At 40.7% G+C, this 22,346-nt stretch overlaps 1 protein-coding gene across 6 annotated transcripts in view; it reads right to left on the bottom strand.

Annotated features, from left to right (window-relative positions):
• Positions 1–22,346, bottom strand: part of LOC146544851 (uncharacterized) — a 278,127-nt gene that overhangs the window by 158,857 nt on the left and 96,924 nt on the right. For all 6 annotated transcript variants that reach the window (XR_014881831.1, XR_014881832.1, XR_014881830.1 and 3 more), the window contains one exon: positions 3,055–3,153. Coding sequence is in view for 3 of the 6 variants with exons in the window: in XM_085218760.1 (XP_085074886.1) it covers positions 3,055–3,153 (99 nt within the window). In the remaining 3 variants the exon portion in view is untranslated. The remainder of the gene's footprint in view (positions 1–3,054; positions 3,154–22,346) is intronic.

Genomic DNA, 22,346 nt, shown 5'->3' with positions numbered 1-22,346 from the left:
GAGGTCCCGAGGTCACAGAGACCTGTGCACTAGGGAGAGGTGCTGTATAAAACCTGCTAACGTGTAATAGCAGAGCATATTGAAATGATAAAGCCAGAACTGTCTGGGGCATCATGCTTCTGTTTTCTAATGGTTATGGATTCCGTGCAAATGCTAATGTTTGCACTAAAAGCCCTCTCAGTAATATTTTGCAGCCTGAATAAGTCTTTATTTTGAATTGTTTAATTACTTAATGAGGTCGGGGAGAAGTCCATCTTAGGGATCATTAGTTAAGACTTTAAAACACTGAGATTGAAGACAATTAGTGTCTGAGGGAACAGCAAAACTTTGCCACTTGTCGGCCAAATGCAAAATTACACCAAGTGCAAGAGCTGCACCAGCACTGCTGGAATCAGTGTCCAGTCCAAGGTCAAGCAGGGTGCAAGGTCTAGTTATCTCAGAGCTGGGTCTCCCTTGATAAAGTAATTCCGTTATGACAGTGCAGCCATCCAAAAGCAAGGCGTACCTAAATAAGTGGTTACTCAGTGCTCAGAGATCTCTGCTGAGCCCCTGCTGCAGGCCAGGCTGTTTATACCTGTAGCACTTCTTAATTATTAACATTTTACAAACTATTTACAAGCAGAGCTTTAATATAAAGTACAAATCTAAACTCCATGACAGGAAGAAATGTAGAGTTCCAGGAGAACAGTTACTTTAAGAGCATAATATAATATGAATCTGCAGTTCTTCTAAAGCAGCTACTTTTAATGAAGTCTGTGCTTAGGCAAACACACGCCACTGGTTTGCTTTTGCTCCCATCAGATACAACCACTCAATAGCATGTACTGAATCACAGCAGATTCAGACTCACTCGCAGGTGGGTCTCTTGAGAGGTTGTATGTATAGGCCACATACTGTATGGTGGACAAAGCACAAAGCAGGAGTTAACGAAACTATGCTACTGTAAGGGCTGGGTAAGCATGAGTGGTTCTCAGCCAAAAACTCCAGTGAAAACACAATGAAACTCAGCTGGAAACAGACCCAAGAAAAAGAAGAAAGTGACCGGGGAAGAAAAATACTCACAGAGCAGCTTGAAAAGAGCATTGCTAACATCAGGGTTCTTGAACAGCAAAACTGTAATAAGACTCAACACTGGGATTTCATTCAATCTCTTGTTTTCCCAGAGCAGACCTGATGGCAGAATTAGGTTTTTGTCTAAGCCAGAATACAGAAATATTGCAATGAAAATCAAAGAAAAATCTTGACACCTCTGTTTTGCACAAGTAAACTTGAAGAACAGGCTCAAAAGATAACATGTTGAAATTCATATAGAAGCCTCACCTTTTTTTGCAAGCTAAGTGAGCTTAACATCTCACCAAGAGCTTCTCTTCAAAGATCTGGCACCAGTTTACTATTCACCCACTGCAGCTAAAATACATGCCACACAGCATCAAGACAGAGTTTTAAACTTTCAGGGGAAAGATCTTTCTTGAAATAACATTCATGTTAAGCTGCTTTTTGTCTCCGCTCCCAGCTTTCCACATAGCTCAGAAAGTCTGAAGCTTCTCCCAGCTTTATTATCTCCATACCTCCAGCTGAGGTCCCTGGTGTCTCTACTCCAATATCTGAACTTCCTCTCTGACACATGATGTCATTTCTTACGCTACCAGTTCTTCCCAGAAAGCTGCCTCCTTAATAAAGTAACTAAAAGGAACACCTTTATAGTGCTGAAACAAAACAGTAAATTCAGTTTCTCAGCATTTTGGCTGTTTCCCATCCCCTCCTCCAGGTCTGAGCAAAATCTCTCCTTACGGACAGTTAGTAGAGGAAACCAAATAAAGCAGTAAAATGCCAGGTCACTCTACTTGAGGACATGAGAAGATGCAGCAACAGCTATATTGCATCCAACCACTGCAGTGCTTTTCTTAGGAGTTATATTAAAAATCTACAGAAGCAAAGTTTTCAGCACTACCAGAAAAAAACCCTCTGTGGTATTTACATTAAAGGCTGGGGTTGCTGAAGCCAAAACCAAGTTTACTTGGAGGTGAGACCAACTAGCATTGCTCACACTGAAGTATATTTCGGTTACAGCCCTACTGAAATAATCAGGCTACTTGCAAAGGGAATTAAAACTGGAATTCAGTCCTTAATGTAATTTTCATGTACGTTTATTTGTGTAGTTGTGTCACACTCTCATTTTGTTCCATGGATCAAAATACGATCATCAGGAAGATCAGTTACTCTAAACAGGCTTCCACTTTGGTTTTAGAATATTAGCCAAACTTACCTTAAGACAGAAAGCAGCTTTTCTTCCTGCACTTTGACTGCCAGACCTAGTTCTTCTTACAAGTTGTAACTACAATAGGGTTTTTTTTCCTCTATTAACTATGGTTTCAAATAAACAAACAAAAAAAATGAATCCATACCCACAACTTAGCTGTGACGTGCAGAACACACCAGGATTTCCTATTACAGTAAACTGCATTACCTCAAATACAGCACAGCAGAAATTGAATGACCTATTTAGATTAGAAGTTTGGGGTAATCTATAATACAGATATAAAGAATCCTGTTTACATTTTAATAACATAATTATACTTTCAATAGCATTTCAGGCTGGGCATTTAGATCAGCACAGTTAGCTAAGCAGGGAATAGGAATAGCTACACCTATAGACAAAATGTCAGAGGATTTAGGATAAAACCTATTAAAGTCATAGTAATCCTTCCAGAGTTTCCATTCAATTCTGGATGAAGTATTCTGTCTTACACAGACCAAACCACGGATCTTTTACAAATCACACTTTTGCATTTTTCAGAAGACTTTTTCTCTAACAAGCTGTCAGGTGCTGCTGAGTGAATCATTTATTTTCTATTTAGCTACTGAATGAAAAGTAAAGCAAATGAGAAAAAAAAAAAAAAAACCTTCAGCTCAGGCTGAATGAAATTTGATGGATTTTAGTTTTATCTCATTGAGTCAACAAAATCAGACTTCCAAAAAACCAACATCATTTCACTTAGACAGATATTTCAATTGAAGAAATGAAAGTAAGGTATAAAGACAACCCAGACTTACAGTGATGATCCTTTTCCTTTTGCTGCCCAGTACGAGTGGAGGGGCACAGTTCCACTTTCAACCATGCAGATTTCAGATGATCTCCCGTTTCTCCTCCAGCTGCATCGTAACAAAACACATGCAGGTAGAAAATTGAGCTCACTGTCCTCAAATGACATCATTAATTACAATGGCACAACATCGAAATTTAAATAGTCCCGAGACCAGGGCCTAAAAACAGCTCTTCTATATGCCTACACTCAGCGATATCCTTCACTCTTTAAATAATCAATTATAAAATCATAGAACAGCTTAGGTTGGAAGGGACTTTAAAGCCCATCTAGGTCCAACTGCTGCCAAAGGCTGGCTGCCATGGGCCCATCCAACCTGGCCTTGGACACCTCCAGGGATGGGGCACCCACAGTTCTGGACAGCATTGCCAGGGCTTCACCAACCTCTGAGTAAAATGTTTCCTCCCAACATCTAACCTAAATCTCTTCTTTCATTTTAATGCCATTCCCCCTTATCCTATCATGATCAGAACATGTAAAAAGTCGATCCCTCCTGCTAATAAGCTCCCTTCAAGTACTGGAGGGCTGCAATGATGTCTCCCCAGAGCCTTCCCTTCTCCAAGCTAAACAAGCCCAATTCTCTCAACTACGGCTGGCCCTCACAAGGGCAGAGTAGAGGAGGACAATCCTCTCCCTCTCCCTGTTGCAACCCAAGATATAATTGGCCTTCTGGGCTGCAAGCACTCACTGCTGCCTCATGTCCAGCTTTTCAGTTACCAGGACCCCAAGTGTTTCTCCCACACTATACGTACGTATCTGGGATTGCCCTGACCTAAGTACAACACATTGCACTTGGCCTTGTTGAGCCCCATTAGGTTCATGCAGGCACACTTCTCAAGCCTGACCATGTCTTTCTGAATGGTAGCCCCTCCTTCTGTCTGTCATCTTATCAACTGCACCACTCAGCTTGGTGTCTGCAAACTTGCTGAGGATGCACTTAATCCCACTGTCTGTGTTATTGATAAAGATGTTGAAAAGCACCAGAAGCAGAAGTTCTTTTTTTTTTTTTTTCTTTTTAAATGTAGATGGAAGTACCCCAAGAAGAGACTCGGGTCAAAGAAAACTGTCATCATAGCATCAGCCTCCTAAGGGCACTAATGGGCCTGAAGTGCCCTGATATGGGCTTTATCTGTGACTCAGAACCCTTAGAACCTCCTGCCCTCAGCAGATGGATTAATGGACTGCCTGTCTCTCTCACCCTAACCCTGCCTCACTGTTCTGTCCCATGTCACCCTGTAGGCCCTTGTTGCTACCCTATGGCCCAACTTGGGGATTTCCCCTGCATAGGTGGCCACTGCCTCCCACCTACATTTATGGAGCAGCCTGTGTCTGCCATTTCAGCCCCAGGACTTTCCCTCAGCCCAGCACTGTGTAAGACGACCCCATAGCCCCTGGGGTATGCCCAACAGCTCCAAGTAACTCAATAGACCCTACAGGAGAGTGTGGCCCAGGAAGGAGGTGAGAAGAGGGGCTGACACTATCATGGAAAATTAAGTTGTGCTATCTTATGCCAGAAACTGAAAACAAAGAAAAAAAAGTAGTTATTATAAGTCCTCCACTCTTCAGAGATTATATCCAGCAGGTTGCCTCTCTACAATTTGATTAGAAAAGTTTAGAATGTCACAATAGACCACAGCATTTGCAAACTGGAAATGAGTCAGTTTAGAGCAAGGGCTACAAATGCTTTGTTGAACAGCCAGTCTTTTTTGCACCTAAGACATGAGAAACTATGAGTAGACACATGGAGTTCTATGCCTGTAAAGTGTTTTTCTGAGCTAGCATAATTATATTTGAAGTTGTAGCATGATATAAACTGCTTTTAAGCCCCATAAAAAGCGTGTGGTGGTCTGCACAACAAATCTCTCTAGTGCTATAAGCCAGGTATTAGTAAAGAAAAAATGTTTTGTTTTAACCTTTCCCATCAAATACTCCGAAAGTTAATCAAAATCACCCACTTTTTTCCATATGCATTTTTAATGTCGAGGACACATCACATGTCATGGGAAAAAATCTGCTGTCACAAATTTCAACTCGTTCTGGTTAAGAGCTATTTGTCTAGGTAGAAGGGCCCCAACAGTGCTGAAAAAATACCTAAATATAGCCACGTGCAATAGTGAAGTTTGCTCCTATTACTTCAGACTCCTGGGATCAAGACATCAGGTTAGTCATAAACGTTCTGTGACATTACATTTTCCAAAGACACCACAGTAAAATATGAATTTATGAAGATCAGAAAACCCCAGCAGACAGAACTGAATCTTTAGGTTAGCAGAGGTAATTTCTGTGATATCATTTTATTAGCCTCTTACTATTTTATAGCTCAGTAAGCAATGAAGATCCAAACAGAAGGAGTAACTCCACAGCAGAAAGGATTTTGTAAGGAACTGTGTGAGCAGTACAGAAAAGGAACACCAACTACACAAAGCTAAGTATGATAAACTCAGCCATCCCTATCTTTTTTTTTTTTTTTTTTTTTTTTTTTTTTTTTTGCAACCGTACATCTTCCCATAAAGCTTCTAACTCAAAGAAAGACAAAAGAAAACTTGCAAAGCATTGTGTCGTGACCTGGTGATCTTTTCAGCTTAAGGAGGAGATGAATGGCGGAGGCAAAATACACAAAGCAAATACAACCACAGGGGCAGTAAAAAGTGTTATAAAGCTGGAATGTGCTCTTCTGGACAAAGATCCACTCCCTTGCCACAGGTGGGAGAACCTCCCAAGGCACGTTCTGGTGGGAGCTCACAGCCGATCGACAGCAATACTGCAGAGAGGCTGCACAACAGGTACTGGGAAGGGTCATTTTGCTGCAGGTAATCTGTCCAAGGTCCCACTCTGCTCCTGCCACTGCAGCCCCTCAGGCAGTGACCCAGGACGTGCTCCTGGTCTTTGAAAGACAGTCACCAAATAAAGATGCTATCTGACCAGCAGTTAACAAGCAGCTTGTTAGTTAATAGCCTGAGGGAATCTGAGGGCGTTCTATGCTCTAATACTCTGTTCATTAACTGTAGTAACAACCAATTTCAAGGTGATTATTGCTATTATAAGCTATGATCAATTTTTTAAACATGATTCCATTTTTTTCCCAGCCTAAAGCTGGAGCATTAGAGCAAGGGGAGCAGCTGTGTTGAGAATTAGACTTTTCCCCAGATTAATATCTGATTTTCCATCAAAGAGAATACAGGACACATTCTGTTAGGTTTCTAATTGTTTCTACCATAAACCTCCACCACACTGAAATACGATCTCTAATAATTTTTAGTTTGAACTTCCTATCCATAATCCATCTGACTAGATGGTCCTCAGCAAAAGCCGTTAAAGCAATTTGTTTCACTTACGTAGAGGAATAAATCAGTGCTTAATTATCTGTGGTTTATTATTAACAGCGCTGGTAAGCTGACCATATGCCATGACTTCATCTTTTCACACAGAAAAATGAGAATATACTGATTGTTTTTATTATGTCTTTCAACACTCAGTCAGCAGTCCAATGAAATTAAGACAGAGAGTTTCGCAGTGTTGCTCAATGACAGATAGTATTAGGCTACGTATCTTTGCCCTTGCTTTTAGGATTAACCTTTATATGCATGTTACAGGGAATACTTGTTAACATCTTTCACCATGGAAGACGTAATTATATAAATTATGTTGTTTCCAGAAGATGTATGGGATGTATCATAGAGCTTTTTTTTTTTTTTTCCTAGACCTTCAAAACATGGCATACATTCAGCTCCAGAGTACTGAGATACGGTATGCATTTATCGTAAAGACCAGAAAGACACACCTTCCTGATTTTTCAGACTTAATTGAGTCCATGCTACAAAGCCTTCTGAATTCAGAACAGTACCAAATAACACGGGTTTTGATCCGCTGCCAGGGCAGCCTTCCACTCCTTAGTAGACGTGGCGGCAACATAAAACTTTCTTGAAAACATTACAGATTGATGAACTGCTTTGGAATGAGTCCAACTGCCCAGACTTTCTCCACTCCAGACAGACCCAACATGAACCAGTGGTTCTGTGAGATGCAGGCCCTGAGCCATGGTGGCAGGCAAAGGCACAAACTCAATTGAGCGAATAGCAGGTGTTTTACATTTGTTGAAACAGGAGCAGAGATCCTTCAAACTCAAAGCCAGCTATGAAGTTGTTCCCTCTTGGGAACAGGAAAAGACTACCTTGTACCCAACGTGCTTTTAGGGAAAGCTGAGGAATGGAGGTTTAAATAGAAACATCAGACACGCTGAGGAGATGCAATGTGCCCATTAGCCAACAAGGTCAAGAGTATCAGCAGGTTCATGTGAAAAATCCACACAGGAGCCTGTCCCTTTGCCATCTGTGGTTCAGAATCAGTCCGCTGAGAGTCTCCTACCCTGCTCCAGGGCTTAGTGGGCTTTGGTGGACAGTCTCCCACACTTAGAAGCCAAAGCATCATCCTTACCTCTACGAGTCCGTCTGTTGTACTTCAGGCAGCTGAGAGCCTGGGGCTGGGTGGGGTTCACCCGACAGCCAACTCTTTTTTGTGTAGGAACGGTATTTCTGGACTTTAAAGAGACCCTAACTGCAAACAGAGGGGTGAGACCACTTTCCTTACATCCTATTTAGAGTACTACTTGCTTAGGTTAAACTGTGTATTAGGAAGTAAAAACAAAAGCTCTGCAAATTCACCAGTTTTCCTGAGATGATGGAAGGAGATGGGAGTTCATTTCAGCATGGAAAATGGAAGCTTTCTACATGAACTTTCGCAAAACCTTATAACTAATTTGGTGCTACATCCCCAAATGTGGGAAGAAGGTGTGATGAAATCCTATAGCTCTGGGAAAACTGTTCCCTTTCACACATTTTCTGGCTGTCCGTTCCCTACACCTTCCAAACAAATCCCACCAGCTTACCGCATCTCCAATGCGAGAGCCAACATCAAGAGGAACAGGAACCACATCTTTCTCCTGTCAAACCTTCAGGCTCCCTTGTCCCACGGCTGTGTAGGCAGAAACGACAGTGCTGCTTCCAACTCATTCACTCCCATGTCACCAAACAGAGATCCTTCATCTCCCTCCTTGATGTGTGTTTCATGGTGCAATCTCCCAGTCAAGTAGAACCATACTGACACCACCTGCTCCCTTCGCAGAGTTGGAGTGCAATGACTGAACCAGCACCCAAAGGAGTTGCTCTCCTTGTTAATACAAGTTTGGTGGAAGGGACATCAGGGCAATCATAAGGACTGTTTGTACAGCTAAAGTTCTTGCTTCTGCATAGACAGGCTGATTTCCTCCTCCTCCCTCCTCCTCAAAACACCAGGCAGTTGCTCACTCTGAGCTCTCTGACCCCAGAGGGGTCACACTGAACTTATTTGGTTGTTTCCAGATCTGAAGCAACAACATTCCCTCCCCAGATAGGATTCTGTGAATGAAACATCTCTGACAAGGTAGGACTGAATGCAGCTAATTTCTTTTTGCTTTCTCAGGACTGCTGAGCTCTCCACATGCTGTACTATCTGTCTACCTGTGGCCAGTTTTACACACAGAGGGCTGCAGAGAGATGCGGCAAACCACTGCTTTTGCAACAGAAAAGGGGCAGGAGCTGGACAGAACATTTACACTCTACTTGCTATTTTTTCCCCACCCTACATTACCACATTCAAGTCAGGCACATGATTGTTCTTCTCATCCTCAGGACAGCAATATTCCAATCAGCCCATGCAGCCACAAAGCTTTGAACCAGACCCCTTAAATCAGCGTTCTAATCAGGATGTAGATGAACAGCCATGTGCATTGACATCTAAAAATCTCTGTACATCCAGCCTGTTTGCTGTCACAAGTCATTCATTTGAGGCTTCTGCAGAGACTTAAAGAACCATTTGCAACTTATTTTGTTGCTTTTTTTTTTTTGCCCTTTTTAATTGGCTCTGGATAAACTCTCACTGCCTGGGCAACTCCTGTCTCGTGACAAGGGAGGAACAAGTTAGCTCTGTCTCTGGGCATGGCTTTATTTTTGGGCAGGAAGGCAGGATGCGACACAAACTTGCTACCCGAGTAGCAACAGGTTTGAATTTGCAGGAGAGTGGTAAACCATGAACCCTTTTCAATTTGTTGAAAAGATCTCACCTGAAGGAAAGAACACAATTCAACACTGGTAAAAAAAATAACTTCAACAGTGCAGCCAGATCATCCATGGATCTCAAATGGCAAAATGAATGGGAGTGAAATACAGCACACTAAGATGTGAGATCCTGTAGGAGGTCCTTACAGGACATGGCTAGACTGAATAATAAACTAAGACCAGACCATCACATGGCTTACCTCAAGACACTGCAGCTCCAGAAGAACCAGCGTATGTTGGGCCTAGCAGAGCATTTAAACATTTCCACTCCAAACCAGCATTACAAACAAGATCTAGAGGTAGGATCTGTTCAGGAAAGGGGAAAGGGACCTGTATGTGACACAAAGACGTATTATCCCTAGCGTCAGGTGTGTGTAGATTGTTTTGTTCCTTCCAAAAACTGTCTGCTACCCATTATCGTTAAATACTTCACAGATCTTTTAATCATCACATTCATCAGCTGTTGGATTTCATCTCATTTTCCATGGCTTTTGGCACCCCTGGGTAGTACTACCCACTAATGACAACAGCATGTTGTTCTCAAGCTGCCAAGCGCTGCTGGCCAGCACCCTAAACTTTTGGGTGTTTCTTCCCTCTGGCAAAAAGCACAGTTTTCAGTGTAATCAGGTCATCCATGAACAAGAGAAAAAGAGAAACAGAGGCTGTTAACACATAGATGTATAGGAGTGATATATCAGCAAAGAAAGGGTGCTTAGGCCAGTTCCTCAGCTGGTGCAAATCACTGGATCATCAGTGCAGACCACAAGGCTACCTGATTCATGGCAGCCTGAGACCTGGTCTTAATTTTCCTCAACCCAGCTTCTATGATTTACACTTGTGCTGAGCAAATGACACAGGGTGTCAAACGCTATCAAGCTGATTGATACTGTAAACCAGGAATAAACGTGCACAAAATACAAAGGCAGTGAAGAATCAGGCCCTATGTATTCATGAACAACCGTGCTTTGCTTGGGACAGAGCTGATTCTCTGCTCCACGCTTCCAAGTGCTGGAAACTGCTCAGTGTCATCTCTGCTCCTACTGACCACCCCCAAAGGAGTCTGAGTTTGTTTCTCCTTTCTTCTCTCACCCCACAAACTGCCTTCTTACACTCTTGTCCACAGAAAGATATTTTACAAAGGAATCTTCTAAACCTTCTCTTATATGCAATGGGCCAAATCCTGCTAAGAGCTGAGCCTTTGCAAGCCCCATGTAATCAGATTTGGCCTTCCTTCCTGCACGGAGAGCATACAAATGTGAAGGTGGTTTGTAGCGTATCCTTGCAAAGCATGCCCTTTGGTTTGTGAGAGCATCTGCCAGCCAAAAAGAAAATCACCTGTGGTATTAGGCTGAAAATCCCTTATCTGGTAAAATTCCACATGACAACACTTATGTCAGTGTAGATGGAGCCATTTACTCCAGGTGAGTATCTGGCCCACTACGTACTACGTACAGACTCAGCTCCTAGCAGCCACAGATCCACTAACTCCTCTCCCACTTCCTAGCTATTCCTCTGATCAGCTTGCTTGGGGCTCTTTTTCCTCCTATAGCAAAGCTTGCTGAAAGTGCCTCAGTTCCAGGGCACTCTCTTTGAAATATGTCTTAGCTTCCAAGGGTAATGAACTCTTTTATAATAAACGCCTAGCTATAATATGAACAATACTTGGCTTCCAGGAACTGCCTTATAATTACATGGCTTGGTATTGCATGTCAGAGGTTTGCTCCATCTTTAATATTTTATGAAGAAATTCAGATTCTGACAGTAAAAGTATTTAACCCAGAGGACCTAGAACCCTGACTATTATTTTGTAAAGTAGCCATCCTGCTGCACTTTTGTGCACCACCATTATCCCTGGTGCATACTCACACTCTTTGATACTCTCTAAGTAGACACAACCACATGCTGTCCAGATGGAAACCTGGCTGCATCATTACATTATATTGAAATAACCCAATACCACCTGTTTCTGCTGGGGTTTCTGCCAACGTTTTCCCATTAAACATTTATTTTGCTAATATTTTAGTTGGTCACCACAGAAGGACACTTGAAGCTAAAGATTTACCATGTGTGCAGCCACAAGAAAAACCCTTTGGAAAAAAAAAAAAAAAAAAAAAGCAATGAAGCTCAAGAATAGCTATTGCCTATTGTTTAAAATGTGGATGTTCACCTAGGCACTACGTAAGAACGCTCTATAGGGATCACAAACCAAACACAGGTTTTGGCAGCATTCATCAAGCGAATTATCATAACTGTGTTGACACCCACCTCTCATATAATTAAAAAAAAAAACCAACAACCTCTCGTGTGGAGTGGAACTAATATACAATAACACTAATGAAAACCTGTGTTTTTTTTTCTTTTTTCATATTAGTCTGTGATGTTATAGAGCTACCATTCTCATCTGCTTCCTCTCGCTAGATAAAACTGGTTATTCCTCAGCAATTTTGTAGAAAGCAGAGCCATTACAATTTCCAGCCTACTGGGGATGCTCGAAGTATATATTAAGTACCCTATAAAAAACAAGAGGATTGGCTTTCTGATCTGGATATTACATTTTTAGAGATATTTTACTTTAAAAAAAAAAAAAAAAAAAAGGCAAGAGCCACTTCATTTACCAAAAGCATTTGATAAAAATCTCCCTGACATGTGGTCACTCTGGCATGTGGTCACTCTGGCATGTACCTTTGGTTTTTCAACATTGATCTCCGTACAAAAGGCCAAGATGTAGCCGTGTATCACACAAATAGCTTTATCTCATATGCAAAGTTTTTTGTGGAAAAAATAAGAATTAAGAATTCATAATAGCCAATCTATTCACAGGGCATCATTTGCAACTATCCCATTTTAAAAGTTTCTGTGTTACAAAGGGAGAAGTAAAAATGCCATGTAAGTAGTGTGACCAACAGAATGCCACAAATAACCAGCAGTAAATCAGCGATGGAAAGTGATTCCTAAAATGCAGTAGGTCAAACAGACATGAATTATTTGGCAAATAGTGGGCACATCAATAGAAATAAGGATATGATCCAAAAAAAACAAAAACTGCAAACAAGGTGAAAGTGTATACTAATGTGGTAATTCACATCGACAAATGAGAATGTCTTCAGATGGATGAAAGTTATCTTACAAGAGGGAGAAAGAACAAGCTGGAAAATACAGAAAGGTGATAGTTCTGTTGGAAACGTTAATTGAGATATCAGACTGGAAATGTAATGGATGAAAGTCCATGGTGAAAGAAACTAAAAAAGGGAAGTGGCTAAAATCAGCTTCAAGTTCCCTTGTTTGGATCAGCTCTAAATTTAACCCCAGCCATTTTTATACATCTGAGAAACAGAATATTTTTCCAGGTTGAAAAAGAACAGTACAAGAACTGAAAGACAAAGGTATCAGCCATGAGTTCGGCCCCGTTTTGTTTGTTCCTTCTTCCTTTTTGTCTTTGTTCTGCATTCTGTTCCCAATAAAACAGCCATTTATAACCAAATCCCTGGCTGATGGCACACAAGTAATTTAAATTTTTGCCTATTTTTAAAAGCCAACTTATAGCCTGCAATCATTACAGTAATTGATTAAATATCACAAGCAAAGCAAAGTACCTATTTGACAGCTTCTATTCATGGTCATATACCTTCCCTGAAGACAGATAGTTATATAATTAAGCGATCCATTTCTCTGCATATATGCTATATACAAAAGAAACTGACACACAATGAATCCTGCTAAGCTTTTGTTCAACACATGAAATAGTGGATAATCACCTTTTTTATGAAAGCACTTGACCTTTAAATTGATATCCCCCCCAAAAAGATGGTAATCACTACTCAAAGAGATATTGAATGCACTGCTGCTAATCCAAAAGATCATTGCCCATTAGTCATTATTAGATTTTTTTGAATCTGAAGGTGAGCATTTGATTATAACAAAGAGAAAAAGCAAATACTATTTAGGTTGCTGTGAATGCCTATGTTTTTCCTTTTGTAAATCACAGTGACAATCAGAGTTATATGACTGACTGTAACATGAATATCATTTACAAATTTGATCCCTACTCAGAGAGCAGCGTTAAAAGCCTTGAATGACATAAAGCAAGATTATCAGTGACAGAGCTTTTAAATATTATACATGTTGCCTGTATCACAGGTATCTTTCTTTAGAAGCTGGTAAGTGTTATTCTTTCGTATAATACACTGGTAATGTTTATTTTCCTATGTTTGGAAAAACCATATGAAATAAATTTAAATGCAACAGATAAACTGCACAGCCTCCTGGAAAAGAAAGATGTAAAAAGCTGTTTTTTTCCTTTTATTGCATTTTAACAATTTCCCTGTTTGCTTTACACGGCATCACTAGTCATATGCTGCAGCCCCCAGGCACAGGCAGCAGCGTGAATGTGAGCACAAGTCAAGGGACAATGATGCGCATCCCTCTTTATTTAGCACTTCGTAGGCTGCATCCTGACACTGCTTCAGTTCTTTCCTCAATAGGATCCCTATTGGAAGAGACATCACTAAATGGGAGCAAGTTCAGAAGGACCCACTGAGACAGTCAAGGCTTGAGATCCTTGTCCTGCAGAGACAGGCTGTGGGACTTAGGCTTGTTCAGCTCCAAGGGACTCAACAGCCACCCCTGCCACTAATGGGCTGCATCAAGATGATGATTCCAGGTTTTGGCAGCTCTATAGCTAGAGATTGTCTTGGGAAATAGAGGGAAAAAAAATAAATAAAAAATCAGACCATGCTCTTTAGCCACTATGTGTTGATCATGCCAACCCCTGCTTCTAAAATGGACTAGACGATGCTTAAAGGCTCCTTCCAACTCTAAAAATTCTATGATTCTATGATTTCTTAAAACAACTGCTAGGTATGACCATCTCAAAGATGCAGAGAGTGTGCATGCTGTTTTAAGATCCTAAATGCAACCACCTAATCCCAGATTGATCCTACATCGTTACCTACAGTTGTCCAGTGCTTCATCTATCTCCTACTGTCCCCTCACAGGAGCAAGCAGTTTCAGTGATCCAGTTCACATAAGAGATGAATCACCTTCTAAGAGCAGATTTATCCCCAGTCGCTGTGTGAGGAACAGGGACTAACAGCTCTTCCTGGCTCTTCTCAGGCAAGAAGCTTTTATCAAACAAGGATGAATCCAGACCTCGATCTGAAAACACTGAGAGAATGGATACTAGCCAGTGAACAGTGAAACACTGAAGTATTTAATTTAGCCTTACTTACAGTATCATTTTACAACAAGCACTATATTCTGTATTTCTTCAGTACAGTTTCCTACATAAAATATATAAACAAGACCAGATCAGAAACCGTATTCTTACAGTAAAAAGCTCCTCTGAGCAGAAAATTGCAAAATCTTTATGAAGAAAAAAAAACCAACATCACAGTACACTTTTATACTTGTTTATTTTAAGCCTTTTGAACTGCATGGCTGTTTCACAAAGGTATGTGTGATGGATTACCTATTGTTTTTTTGCATTAGAGCTTACATTTAACATTCTTGGGCTTGCAGTAAAAATAATTAGGAAATTCTTTTCATATAAGACAACAAACTAGATAACCTTAAAGGTCTGGCCTTTATATCTGGTAATCTGACACTTTTCAGGCCATCCCTTTCTAATCAGATACTCTTCATGACTGTTTGGCTAATGCCTGTGTCCAGGCACGCATCCATCAGTCAGACTCTGTTTGGTCAGACCCTCTGCCACATTTACATGCAAGACCTGACACCTGCCCAGCTGTTGTTTGTAACCTATAAGGCAGGACGCAGCACATCCAAACATGACTCAGTTTTCCTCCAGGATATCTTTTGCTCCATCCCTCCCAAACCCCGACTTTAGGTTGTGCTGAAACGCTCCCCACCTGCCGGATCTCTCGGAGTTGGTCAGAGTGGGCAATGCCAAAGGCTGCCTCACACAGAAGCCAAATTCCTCAGTAGCTGCTGGTTACAGACGACAGTAACTTGCTGAGCACCTTCACAAATGAAGGGAGGGAGGCAGGCTCTGACAGGGGGCCAGTATGTCTACTACAGGTGACCTACAGATGGCTCTTATCATTGAGGATAAGTGGAGACTGTACAGTCAGATCAGCTACCCCTCCTTAAACAGCCAAAATTCAGTTACATTATCTCTGTCCCAGGGCAGGAGGATTGGCTGTTCTCAAACTGCACAGGGTTGTCAGATACTTCACCCAGAATTTTACTCCCTGCTGTTGAAAAGAACTGGCAATCACACAAATGAGTTTCCTAGATGAAGAACTATTGCTATGTAAGAGCAAAATCTAGTGAAAGATTTAAGTACAAAGACAACACTATGACTCCAAATCGAGGTATCTTCCCAATAGAGCTGAAAGTTTCCCCTCGTATCTAAAGCTCTGCTTCTGGGCCTGTGTAGGCCTTCCCCATTCAGAATAGCTCAGAAACTCTCTGAAAGCCATGGAAAAAAGCCACCAGACATTTTTCTGGACTCGTAATGTTAATTTGCTGCATGAAAGGTAATCAATATCCAGAGATCCAAAGAGCACCTGGCACCATTTTGCTACAGCTGTTAAGAGTTCACCTTGAGGATAAAGCCTAAGGTGAAAGACCCCACCATCATTCGAAAATGATAAATATTTGTTGCATAGCCTCTTTGCAGAACTAATCATGACTGTAATTGCTCTGCTCTGGCTCTCTTTGCTCTCTCTTGAGCAAGAGAGCTTTTTGTCTATGGCCTTCTCCAGGCCCCTAATCTTGTAGAGCTTCTTGCCTATACCTCCTCCCTTCAAGGTACTCTTCGTAACTTTTTGTGTAGTGTTTTTGTGGAAAACTGCTGCCACATAGACCCTGGAGCAGCTGATGAAGTAGGTTTTTGTAAGACACCTATAAATAAAACACTAATCTTATTCCATTGGTGACATCACTGAACCAAGATCTCCAGGACTAAAAATTTGCTTTAGCAAACGGTATCATTGATTATCATTACTGAGGGCATAACCCAAAAATGGATAAGGTTATGAATGAAATATTAGCACCTCTATTATTTATTGTTTACAATTGCTTGTTTCACAACACTAACTTAGACTTCACAAACATCAGCTCAGTTTTTGCCTGGAAGAAGAGCAGAAGTTTTCATCTTCTGTATGACATGAAAAGGCCCTGCAGAAGAGGTGGAAGAGGTGTTTCAAAAACTTCCACAGAAAAGGAAAAAAAGAGAATCTGAAACAACATTTTAGTTTACAAATCCCTACGACAAATGTCTCCATATTTCATTATTTTATCCATAACATTTCTTTAAGTTTACCGTTACATCTTTCTTCAGGTACAGATTGCTTCTTGCTTGGATCCCACCTGAACTCCTAAGGGTCAGACCCCTTCCAGCTCATAGCCACAAACATATATTGAGTGGAATATGGAAACAAGAAAAGCAGGCGTGCAAGTAGTCACAGCAAGAAGCACTCATTAAACTCTTCTGAGTGAGCAACTCAGATGCTGAAAACGCTCACAAACACTGTTTTGTTTGGAGAAATCAGCAGAATTGAGAGATAATGATAATGTTTTAAATGAGAGCTACATTTATCTGTGCATACAGCTGGGTTCCTTTAAATTTTTTCAACTGCACCTCACTCAGCTGAGATGTAGAATTATGTGCAGTGATATGAAAAAGTCATTTCCTGTCCCCAAAGAGACCCTTTGCATTTAAGAGCAAAATAAAATCACCCAACAATGTTAATTTATTATTTACAGCAGTTATTCAGATATTTTTCTATTTGCAGAAAAGAAAAAATAAACATAGCTTTGTTTTGATATTAAAGCACTTCGAAAACTTAACTGAGAAAACACAGATTGAATAATATTCCTGTCTACATTCTGATATCACTCGGAGACAAAAAATGTCATGTGTTTGCAGGAGAGACGATGATGCTAAGGAAAGGATTGTTAATTTTAAGGAATACTGAGTTTTCCAGTCCAGATATGTAAGACTGTCTCATTTTCCTCCTATGCTTAACAAACAATTCCTAAAATAAATAAATAAATAAATAAACTCCTCCCACAACCATCAGATCCTAGATACTTGACTTTGAGTGGGATTAATCCATTTCTGCTGATGCCTTTTCTCTTTATGCTGACTAAAGCAAGTCTAAACAAGTTGCTTAGGAAGCCTACCTTTTCAACAGCTAAAGCTGGAGGAAGAAATCCCAGCCTGAAAGTCAAATCCAACTAGCAAACAAAGACAGTAACAACACCACATACAACACAAATAAGCAAGGTTTGCAATATATCTATACAAATAGGCAACATCACTATGCTTCCCACTTACACAGCCCTCCAGCTACTGTATCTTGGCATCTAAACCTGAGCTGGATCACTACAGGAAATCTTAGCTTTGTATTTGCAGAACAGAGAAAAAGGACAGGCAGATATTTTCAACAGCACACAAGCAAAAAATGAGTTAAATTCTTGGTTCCCACTGATGTTCAGCAATAGCAGAGCTAAGTATGACTGAGAAAGATGTGACTGGAAGTGGTCAGCAGCGTTGCTGCAAGGTCCAGCCCTTCACAACAGACACAGAAAGATCAGCATAAACCAAGGATATTCTTGTCCTTATGTAGACAACAGCAAACAGGTCTTGTTTTCTAAATTCCCCTCAAAGCAGTCTGCAGAATTAAAAGTTTGAGACAGAAATAGAACATAAACAGTTTCCCCAGCCCCAAAACAAGGATTTTTTCCATCAGATCATCACTCTTCATCCTCCTCCAAATCCTGCTTGCTGGATTACTTCTCCCATAACTGTATTGGGTGTTTTAATTCCGAACTATGGAAACACTGAACATGCGTGCATATATGTGCACCACAGATACATGCAAATACATACAATCACCGAATGCCACATCAGGATTAAGAGTACCAAAATATACAGTTGTTCTAATAGCAAATAATGCTGATAACATTAACCCTAGGTCAGTGGCTCTGCGATAAAAATCATTAGTCTGGCTCCAATGATCCAATCCATAGTTCCTTTAAGGTCAATGGCAAGAGAGGAACAAAATTTTAAAAGGTAGGGAACTCTAAGAGGCCTCTAAAGATGCAGCCTCAGATTCCTTCTGACCACCAGATGACTCAGAGTAAAGAGATCCAACTATGGGAACACAAGCTTTACAAAAGGTTTTGGGGAATGAAAACTGGATACCACTCTTCTCATAGAACAAGTTAAATTAAATCCAGAGGAGCCACTTACTGTTATTATTACCGTTATTATTTTATACAGCAGCTGGGATACGTAGGGCATTGCTGACAGCAGCGCCATCCATGCAACAAAGGGGAGGCGCTGTGAGATAAAGGGTTCAGGATGCCACCAGAACAGAGGGATGCTGGAGGACAGGGGGTGAAGGTTAACAGAATAAACGGGAAGCAAAAGACAGCTGAGGGTAGAGAAGTGCTGTAGGAAGTAGAGCAGGAAACAGAGCAATTACAGGAAATGCTCTGGATACAATATGAAATACTTATCTCTCTGGTTCTTCTCATGTTTCCACATAGACTCAGTAATCCAGACCAGGAGCCTTTGGTTTAGATGCTATTTAGGGCACAGTAATGAAAGCAGCTGATGTAAACTCTCCTGTAGCCTTGAAACACAATTATCGTATGTAAGCAGGAAAAAAAAAATGTTGCACTTAAAAAGAGGTGCAGTAGGGCGGTTAAAGGCACAGTATAACTAGCCATGGATTGAAAATTGCTTCGTGTTAGTAGTTTCACAGAGGATAATGATGCAGTAATGTTAATAATAGATCTATTAGGAATTCCCAATTGCAAATGCACTACCGTACGCTCTTCTGCTCCTGCCAGGGCATTCTCAGCTGAAGAAGGTCTTCCCAGCTACACACACAGCCCTCCTTGCATAGGGCAGGAAAGCATCCATACAGGACATAGGTTGTGTGATCTCTTTGAAGCATTTTACAGACAACCTTTTCCAGGGCCCAATCCAGCCCTTAAATGATAGTAGATAGTAGGCAATAGATGCAACATTACTGGGAAAGATCAGGAAACAAAGGCCTTTAGATGTGTTTATAAATGCATTCTCATAAATGGAAACATGCTTTAAAAATCTTCTGTCCTTTGGCTTTGAACAAAGAGCCAAGACTTCCCCTCATGTCAGCATGTTCATGTCTGCAGAATTTGGGCTGACGTTACAACATACATGTGAACACACATGCTTAAGAGAGTCCCATTTCTGACCATTAAAACCTCCTTTATTCTGCAGGACCAAGCTCTCCCCTCAGCTATGCTGGTGTACCACCAAAGTACTCAATCAAGTTCAGTGGCCACATACTGCTGTCATTACTAGTGCAACGCAGGAAACATATAGAGTGAAATGTTGCTCCCCACTCCCCTTTTGGAGAATTTATTAGCTTATTTATTGATGTGCTAGCTATGGGGCCAAGGCCCTCATGAACGTTTGTATGGAGTCAACACCTTTCTGTAACAGCAGGGTGAACGAGGAAATTCCTGGTTGTTAAACAGCCTACATCTGTAATACCAGACTAAAACAATCTCTCAACTAAATGTATTCCTTGATCTAAAAACACACATTTCACATCATATGAATCAATTGTCTTCACTCTCCAAACACAAACGACTGTGTCCTACACTCATTTACAGTAGCGTTAATCCAAAGTAACGCCACCACGTCAGTTGAGGTACTCCAGATTTACACTGGTGTGAGTGAGAGCATTTGGCACCCAGTACCTATGGTTGTAGAACCTCAGCTGGTGTAGATCATTACAGTTCTTTCAAGTCAATGCCTCTGAAATTAATGTAGTTATGCTGATTTACACCAGGTGAGGATCTGCCTTGTGGTTTCTGGTTTTAAATTCTCTTCCTGTCAGCCATCTCATTCCAAAATGGTTTCAATAGACAACTTCTAGCCAGAATTTCCTCTGCTATTTATAGGATTATCTCAAGAGTTTCTACGATAATCCCCATATTTCCATCTTTGTATCAGAGACTGTTCCAGGGTTGTATTACAGCCAAAATATTCACATATCCAGATGACACCGTTCCTTCCTCCTCTTTTCCCTTCCCTATTTGGGATGATTATATGGAGGGGAAATGGCTCTCAGGGCCAGATCCTCAGCTGGCATAAATCAGCATAAAATTGACATTAGTGATTTACATCATTTAGCAATATAGAAGAAAAGACAAAAAAGAAAAAAAAATAGTTTTTACCAATGCAGTTTAAAATTAGTAACAGTTCTTTATAATAATATTGAAAGAATATTAAAATGTAACCCATATGTACACCTTTGATGTGTGTTTTATTGGCTCAGCTAGGCATCATTTCCAGCTTGGATTGACAAAGCTTCTTGCTGTTTTGTTTAATAAAATCCTCAGTGATTCTGTCCCTAAATAGACCGTGCTTATTCAACATACTTCACCTCAAGTATACTTAAATTACAAAAACTAGGTCTTTCACAAACAAAACCTATTCTTTCAATTTCACGCCTCCTTTTCATCCAGAAAAACATTGAATTCAACCTGTTGAAATAGGTCGGGTTTAACAGAGTTTAAACCTGCTGTAAAAAAATGCCACCGGGGATCTATAGACATCACTTCTCATTCACACTTCAGTAAATAATTTAACATACAATTTCCTATTGATCCATCTAGTCTTGCTGTTATCTGTCATTTCCTAATGCCCATGTCCATTTGCAAATATTTTATTCTTCTGCTGGAGAACTAGACTTCCTCTGTGCTGAGAGCAAGTCGTTGTAAACTAGCAGGATCTGCTCAGCTGTGATACCCTACACAAAGATCTTAATTAATAAAACAAAAATGTGGATCAAAAGAAAGCTGCACACGCAGTGGAGAGAGTGAAAAGTAGAATTCCCTGCAGAGACAGACTCAGAGCTGGTGCAATCCTTCAGAGAATCAAAGCAATCTGCATCACAAGCACATCTCCACCCGTACAGAAGCGCTTGCAGGAACTGCCACTTTCTACAAGTATATAAGTAAAAACAAAAGAAGCAGAGCTGACTATTGTGATTTCCATTTGTTAGACTTGACATCTTGACAGTGTCTTTGGGGGGAGATCTGATAGCTGGTGACAGAGAATTAAGTGCGTAGGAGAAGCTACGCATTACGAAAGGCAGTATTGAATGCAGACTCCTGCAGCTCTCACAGGTCAGCAAAATCAAAGACTTCCCCTACCACCACAACCACACACACGGTTCCTTCCTCAAGGCCAAACAGGTTGGACTGACATTAGGCACTCCTGGCCTGGAAATCAGTAGTTATATGTTTGTGGGGGGCAGAGGCTGGGAATAATGGCAGATCTCATTTCAAATAAATGTGTTTCCTCCTTTCATTTCCCCTCAGTTTCCACGTAAGATAACAAACCAGGATATCAGTATTCAAAGTCCACATTAAAGATTTAATTTTGTCCAGCTTATACTACTTGAAACCAGGTTATTGCTTTATCTTTATGGAGATGAATCCAAATTGAAAACAGAAAAACTAGAGAAACTGTGTGGATGCCAGACTAAGAAGAGCAAATATTTAAGTGAAAATGGTGTGGGTCCACACTTGCAGTCTCTTATTCAGCCTAAAGAGAAGTGAGCCACTACCCAGTGAAGCTGACAAGGAACAGCCCATACAGTGCTATGAAAAAGGCATCCATGGTCTCATGTTTCCTCTTTCTGCTGTACCATCACAGGGTAAACTCATCTTCTTTTCACTTACTGGAACAAAGTCACTCATTCTGCTGACCTGATTGGAGTGAAACTAGGGATAATTTGGCCAAAAAGGGGAAAAAAAAAAAAGAAAAAGAAAAAAAAAAAGCAATGACACAGCAGGATTAATTCAGCCATGGTTGCTTTCTGAAAAATGTGTAACATGAGTCAATAAGGAGGCGGAGCTCAATACGCAAGATTCAATGTCATTTTGGATAAAGTAATAATATATAACACAGTATAAGTCAGACAGACTTCATTTACAGGCACTTCTCCTTGGATGCTATTGGGTAGCTCATTATATTAGGTAACAGGATACTAGGGATCAAAGTTTGAAATCAATAAAATGAATCCAGTGTGGAAGATGGGCAAGATAGAGTGATATTGCCATCTTAAGTGTTTGAGTCAAAAGAGTTTGCCAGAAAGGAGATCTCCAAAACTCC

Source organism: Meleagris gallopavo, chromosome 2 (genome assembly GCF_905368555.1).
Source record: "Meleagris gallopavo chromosome 2, MGAL_WU_HG_1.1, whole genome shotgun sequence".
NCBI classification, from domain to species: domain Eukaryota; kingdom Metazoa; phylum Chordata; class Aves; order Galliformes; family Phasianidae; genus Meleagris; species Meleagris gallopavo.
The sequence above is the reverse complement of the archived record's forward strand: the minus strand, read 5'-3'. Positions and strand labels throughout refer to the sequence as shown.